Source organism: Rhopalosiphum padi, chromosome 1 (genome assembly GCF_020882245.1).
Source record: "Rhopalosiphum padi isolate XX-2018 chromosome 1, ASM2088224v1, whole genome shotgun sequence".
NCBI lineage: Eukaryota > Metazoa > Arthropoda > Insecta > Hemiptera > Aphididae > Rhopalosiphum > Rhopalosiphum padi.
This window is the reverse complement of record NC_083597.1, coordinates 13,711,927-13,719,769: the sequence shown is the minus strand read 5'-3', so window position 1 is coordinate 13,719,769 and position 7,843 is coordinate 13,711,927. Positions and strand designations below refer to the sequence as shown.

At 24.5% G+C, this 7,843-nt stretch overlaps 1 protein-coding gene across 1 annotated transcript; it reads left to right on the top strand.

The window, feature by feature from the left end:
• Positions 1 to 801: 801 nt before the first annotated feature.
• LOC132917932 (ATM interactor) lies at positions 802 to 3,544 on the top strand. The gene is made up of 3 exons (XM_060978932.1): positions 802 to 1,184; positions 1,272 to 1,483; positions 1,546 to 3,544. Exons 1-3 carry the CDS (start codon positions 1,017 to 1,019, stop codon positions 2,000 to 2,002), a joined length of 837 nt encoding a protein of 278 aa, XP_060834915.1. The 5' UTR covers positions 802 to 1,016; the 3' UTR covers positions 2,003 to 3,544.
• Positions 3,545 to 7,843: the final 4,299 nt, after the last annotated feature.

Here is a 7,843-nt window from a genome sequence, read left to right as displayed (position 1 = left end):
AAAAAATTTTTATTTAATTTATTACAATTTATACACCAACTGGCTGTTACAAAGAAAAAAAGTTTAGATAATATGATAGAGAAATAACAAAATATACAATAATATAAGTTATAACAGTTATACAACGAAGTAAAATAACAATAAATAATTGAGGGTGAAGATCAAACTACATTTTCAGACCTAAGAATTCTGCTTATGGGATGGTTGTGATTTTATTCTTACTGACATTGCTCCTTAGTACATACAGTTAAATAACTCAATTACTACTCATTCGAATTCTGATTTTGGTACGTTAAAATAATGCTAAATCATTAACTATTCTAAAGGAAGCTTGTCATTTGAAAAGCAGAAGTAATTGTGTCATTTGCATCTTTACAGGTAATTCTTTTAGTAATTCAAACTATCTAAAAAATTTGAAAATATGGTCTAAGTAGGAATATTTATTATTTAAACATTTTAAATACCAGGATTTACAAAAACTGCATTATTGAAGAAAAAGAGGATGCATGCATACAGTATGATGAATAAATATAAATATGTATAGTGACATTAGTGTATTCTGTCATTTCTGTATATTTATTTATATTTTATATCCTTTATCGCGATGACAATGTAATATCACAGACATAGACCTATTTTTATTATTAATAGGTCTATAATCACAAAAAATGTAAACAAAAAAATAAACAAGAATAAAAAAAAAATATATAATATAAATAATATAATCAATGAGTGTTATTACGTGTGATTATTGTTATTTGTTGTTATTGTGATTATACAATTTTATCAATTTCACTGTTATCGTAAAATTTAGATAGTTAAGTTAACTTATACAATAATTGGAAATTGTTGTAAATTCCTTTTTTTTTGTACCTATTATAAAACAATTCTTTCTATTAAAATGAATTTTTGTTCATCTATCTGTCTGGTAATTTTAAATTTGATTACTTTTAAGATTATTTATGGTAGTATATTATACCATCTGTGGTTAGTATAAGCAAAGAATATTGTAAGGTATGTCAAAAAACTGTTTAGTTATGGTATTGTCAGAAAGCGGTCTAAAAAGAAACAATGGTCAACAAATTGTTAATGATACGTACTACTGCCCAGTTTTGGGTTGTAAGTATAACTTACATTTTGGTCAATCTATGAAATCTTTTAAAACTCAAAAACTTCTTAAACAAGTAAGTTTGTTAGCTTATACACTATACAGTGTGTTGTATATATTCTATTGTTAATATGTTTTTGTTTTTTAATTTTTAATTTTTTAGCACTGTATCAAAGTGCATTCCGACAAAAAATACAAATGTGATAATTGTGAAAAAGGTTTTCCTTTGGAATCGACATTAAAATCACATCGTATAACATGTGGAGTAATATATTCTTGTTATTGTGGGGTTCAATACAAATCTCCAGAAGCATTTCTCACTCATACAAAACGAAAACAGCATAACATTGGATTAGGATATTCAACTATTATGAAGTATGATATATTTTATAAATTGTTTGTAAAATTATTTTTATTCTTATGTTTTTCGTAAATAGATTTTTGAAGACAAGAAAATTGTTGCCAAACACAGAAGATGTACAAGAATTAGAATCTAGTAAAAGATCAACTCAGACACAAACTGTTACTGATATTCAAACTTTATCAGATTCATCAACTCAGACTACATTTGAAAATAAGGATTTCATGTTAAGATACAATGATCCAAAACTCTCTTCTGCTACTTCTAGTCCTATAAGGCGGTTATGTGCACAGACTCAAACTGATCCTATGGGTGACTCTATTAAAAATGATCCAGATCCAATGTTTTTAGATTCAGAAACACAAACCAATTTCGAATTTTTAGATATTTATACTCAGACTGAAGAATCTGAATGTTTATTTGGCGATTTAGAATTTACCAATATTCAAACACAGACACCTTGTAGTTCTTTATTTCATGATGATTCCATTGACACAAGAAATGATAATTCTATAAATACAAATATGATATGATTTAATTAAAATCATAAAACAAATTTGTGTAGGTAATATAGCAAATAGAATTTAAATTTTAAATCTTAGTAGTATTACAAACCATTGCTTAATTTGCTTAATTAGTGCAATAATCAGTCATTTTAATTTTGATAATATACCTATAAGTTTTGAATTTCTAGTATCATATTAATTGTATGCTATATAAATGCATATGTTTAGACATGTATATGCTGATTTTATTAAAAAACTGCAAGTATGTCTCATGTATTTATTTCTTGACATTTCACTACCCCTCTAAAGTGATCATGTATATACAATTTTTAAATTTTTTATTGATTATTTTAAGGCTAGTAGTACAAGTAAACATACTGTCATCACCTATATTGACACATATTATATATTATGATTATTAAGTTGCAGTTGTTTTAAATAATTTTAAATAACAATTAATAATCCTTTAACTAACATATTGAATGTTATTTTGTACAATATATATTTTTTAATTTTATAAAATGGCTAAATGATTAATTATTTATAATAAAATATTAAACAATGAGCAATTAATTGATCATAAAAATAGATTTAATAATTGTTTGTTAAAAAAAGTATCAAAAAAATCACTTATAATGGTGTTCAAGGGACCAAGAAAAATAGGTAATAATAATTGATAGGTTATCAAAATTCAAAAAAAGTTATTACTTAATAGTACATTATATTATTATTATATTTTAATCACAAGTCATTCTAACTATATATTTCTATTATTTAAAAGTAAAGTGTATTTATTTTATGTTAAAAAAATCTGTTATTTTTACTAACATATATTTTTTTTATAAAATAGTGCAGTATTTTTGTTTCTAATTTTTCATAGTTTGTGTTTGATCTTGTATTATTAATAACCATATAAATGACACTAGTTGTTAAATATTTTTTTTCTTGAAATTTATTGTTGTCATAAACCATTAATAATATAGACTGTATATTGAATGTATGTTATGTGGATATTATAGATAATATGCTATTTGTCTAAAATTACTAAAAGTAAATGTCTACATTCATAATATGATCATTACTTATAATATGAATGTCATAAACTCATAATAACCAAAACAAATTAGCATATTATATACCATATAAATTTTTTTGAGACTTTTAACTTTTATGTCTTTTAATACGGTATGTTACTACAACTGTTGTTACTTATAAAGTTATAAGTTATAAGCAACTATTACTTGTGTTTATAAAATATTTAAATATATTATTAAAATTATCTTTAGTACACACTTGAATTACTTATAAACATGTTATATTTATTGATAAAATATTTGTGGTTTTTTTATTATAATAATATATTATATAATTAGATATGAACAAAAAAAAAAATGTATTTATAATATTTAGAAGAGTTTATTACCCAATTGTTTTAATTTTATTAGAGTACTAGATACATTATTAAAATATTTTAATTATAACATTTTGAGTTACATAAGTATAAATTTAAATACCTATATTGTTCTCATTATACGCTTGTGTAATGAAAATTACAGTTATTTTATCCAGTGTCGTGATCATTTTTTCGGAGGTGGAGGGCTTGAGCCTGGAAGTCTATTGCTATTGAATTGTTTACTTGATGAGTTGGAGAATACATTTCGAAAAGCATTTGTTTTATATTTTTGAAACCAGTGTTTATTCTAAAGAGCATTTTAGACATTCCTACTTTGGTTAATTTTAGATTGAAAAACTATTTAATTGTATACTTGAAAAATATGTTTTGTATAGATAGTTGATATTTTTACTATTTATTGAATAGTATCTATTATTTTTTATTTTTATTATTATTTATTCTTCAAGTAAATAATGGGCCCCATAAGTATACTTATGAACTGTAATTATTTTGTGTAAGCCTGTTGAGGCAAATTGTAAAGTTTTAGTTTTTACATAATATACTACATAGGTTAGGTACTTTATAGTTTATACTGGTAAAACCCTCCAATAAGTCAATAGGAGGCAGCTTCCCCCCCATGGACACAGGACACACCTATGTATATAGTTAAATTTATGTAGATTTAACTGATCATATTATTAAACGGCCAATACACAAATATATAATCACAAATAAATGTTATAGTATTATATTTAATTTCATGTTAAGAGGATTCCTTGCCTACATAATAAATAAGTGTTTGCAAAACCAATTTTATGTCATTACTTTGTTGGATTTCATTGATCTTAATTTATGACTGATCACCCAGTAGTTAATACAAGTAATTTAGTGAAATTAAAATTAATTGAAATAACATAAAATATCAAACTTAAAATTACAAATCATTATCTGTATTTATAAATTAGTTTTCAATGTATTTTTATTTATAAGCGAGTTATAACTATTTTTTTAAATATTTTATTAATCATACTCATAGCTAGATTACAATTCAAGTACCTGTATTAAAATAATTACCATAAGAAATGGACATTGTTCTTTCAAACTTAAATTTTTTACTTTAATAATAAGTACATACAATTTATGAGGAATTTAAAAAATCATATATTAGTGTATTACATTTTTAAGTGTTAAGTAAGTTCATTGTATTTTGCAGATATTAAATAATTCTGTTTATTTATAGGATTTGTTTTTTTTCAACTGACAAAAGTTATAAATACATTTTTTTTTATTTTAGCAATCTTGTTTGGTCTTAATAAATTAAGTATAAAATTTCAAATTTAGTTTTTTCGCCCGGTACTGAGTATTTTACAATGGTAGGCTCCCAATAAATTATCTCATAGGAACAGTCTAATTCATTAAATCTACCTACCTACATGATTTAATTTATAACATTCGACACTCGCATATCGTATTATCGTTACGAAAATTTGATGACGACTCTGTCGAGTAAATTGGTTATATTTATTTTCAGATTCTACGAGGACTGAGGAGGAATGTGTATAATCAGGCACGTATACAGGTGGAGGTTTTTGGGGTAAACCCCCCAAATATTTTTGATTAACGAGGAAAAAATTGTTTTATTATGTTGCGGCACAATTTGTATTTCAATAATATTTCAATAATAAAATTTGTATTCACAATAATGTCAAATATGTCGAAAAAAAAAACAAATAGTGCCCAGCTCAATATTTTTGCGTACAAAAAAAAAATTGATATGACGCCCCTGTTGTAGGTTGTCATAATTATTTTGATTCTTCATGTTAAAAAACGCTGTAATTATCACCCTTGTAATTTATTAAACAATGGTGTAATTCACATTAAAATTGGTTTAGTAGATTTTGAGTTTATCAAGAACAAACAAAAATAGCATTGTCTCTTTGTCTTTATAAATAGACATGACTAAATTTAATGGAGTAAAGCCGTAAAGGGGATATAACATTATAACATGACATAAGGTGCAAGCTTATTAAATTCTGTAATTTCACAATTTTATTTTGAAAATTGGTTGTTTAAGTGTCCTATTTTGTATAATATATATGCTGTATTTTAAAAAATAAATGTTCTATGTATCATGTATTACTAATAAAATAATAATATAAAAATACTTTCATTTTTTTTTTTTAAAAAGGTGGCATAGTGACACAATGTCTCTGCTTATAATCTATTGTTGTACCTGTGTATAATAATTAATAATAAACTTAAAACACTTACTTTTTTTGGCGATGCTTCTAGCAAATTGTATACTATACGTATTAAATAATCAATTTAACTCAATAATGAATTATGATTATGATTAAAATGAAATAATGAAATAACCAGTGGCGTATATAGGATTTATTTTCAATAAATATATAAATATCATAAATAATATTTTAATATCAACTGCCGAAAGGATTTGTTTGTTATATTATAATTTTTAGAACCATAGTAGGTACAGTATACTATATATAATATTTATTAGTGAAGAAGAATTTGTGACGAAGCTGATGGGAAATCCGAAATGAGTTGGCTGTAACTCAACCCGGAGGAAGATTTGCAGCATTAATAAGAAAACTCATCTTAATATCAAGTGTTGCCAGGATGTGTTTGTTTTATAGTATAATTTTTTGAACAGTAGTAAAGTATATTATGAATATTTACTTAAGTTGTATTTAACTTTTATGGTTTTTTTCAGATAATATCTGTACTACGGTTTTAGGTGCTTTTATTTTAATTTTAATAATACATTGATAAATTACCAAACTTTTAAATTTTTTTTCTTATCACATAGCTAGTTTGTCTTTGTGTATGTTTAAATTGGCCACCGAACAGAAAGTTAAATGGCACTATACTATAATCTTCTTGTTTCCATTTTTTAACTGATAAATTATGAATATAAAATTTAAAATTAATTTAAATTCAAAAATAAAAGAACACCAACACAGATTTCTTAAACATTAAAATTGTTTTTTCTATAAGTTTAAATTACATTTAATCTGCACATTAGTTGAAGTGTTATAGGAACCGAACATTAATTGGCTGGATCATAGACTATACACCGACGAAGAATTTGTCATTGAGCTGATGGAAAATGTGTCGACTGTGTATATATATAATATATATACTATATAGGTATATAGGTATAAACTATAAGTATAAGGACTTAGTACATAGACTTATTAAATTATTTTTAGTATGTATTGTAGTTGTAATGATATAGTATATAATATATAAGTATTTTATTACTTTATACTTATTTAATACATTTATGTACCTTTTATACTGATATTATTATATTATAATAATTTTCATTTAGTTGTCCTCTTACAGGTCAGCGCTCATCTCTCATCCACTCATCTAACACATTGACTGACGCCGGCCGGCAACACACATATTATACACATTACCCGTTTTTTAGTTTGTACAATAGCGAAAATCGTATTTTTATTTCTAGGTTTCCTTATTGAAATAAATTATATAGTATTATTGGTATCTACATAGTTTAAGTTGTTGTATATTTTTTTTATTATTTGAATGTATTCATATGATCAGTGGCGTATTTAGGAATTTTAGGATAAGGGCAACACATATTTTGCCGCCCCCCTAGTAAAAAAAAAAACTAAAAAATTGGTGAAACTGTTAATACCATAGAACACCATGTTATATAAACACTATAGTATTCTATGCCTCTATGACACACATTTGTTGTGAAAAATATTAATGATTGACGTCACTACGTCAATACTCAGTATGTAAAGTACGAAATATAAATTTGCCGCCCCTCTAAATCTTTAAAAATTTGCCGCTCTGGGCAACAGGACCCAAAGCCCCTACCTAAATATGCCCCTGCATATGATACGTTATCGCTTGCTTACGATGTGGATTAGGCCTACTGGGGACACCACAATAAAAAAACGCGCCTCGTGTAATGCCTCATAAAGTTATTAAATAATATGGACAATGTTATTGTACGTCGTTTAATAATAAAGGTGGTGTGGAAAATTACCTAACACTGTTATTCTTATCTTATAGTTATCTTGCATACATTTTTTTTTATTAAATATCAATTAAATAATTATTTATATCAAGAAACGAGAAATATTAACTTTTATAAAGTATTACAATAAAATAGTTTTGAAAAAAAAAATATTCTTTGACTTGTTATAAAAAGACTCCAAGTAGTTATTATATTAGTTCTTATTTTACAAAGACACTAACAAAAGCGAATCAAGTTTAATAATATTGCCAGAAATATTGTATGTATCTATTACTTTACTTAAAACATTGAATTTACACATATTTTTATTTACTAATTATTAACTATGTAATTTATTATAATGATTTTATTTTTATTTCATGTAAATTTGAAACTTCATATTTTACTAATTTACTGACGCATTGGTTATTACGTAGGTATTTGTGTCTTATAATAAAAT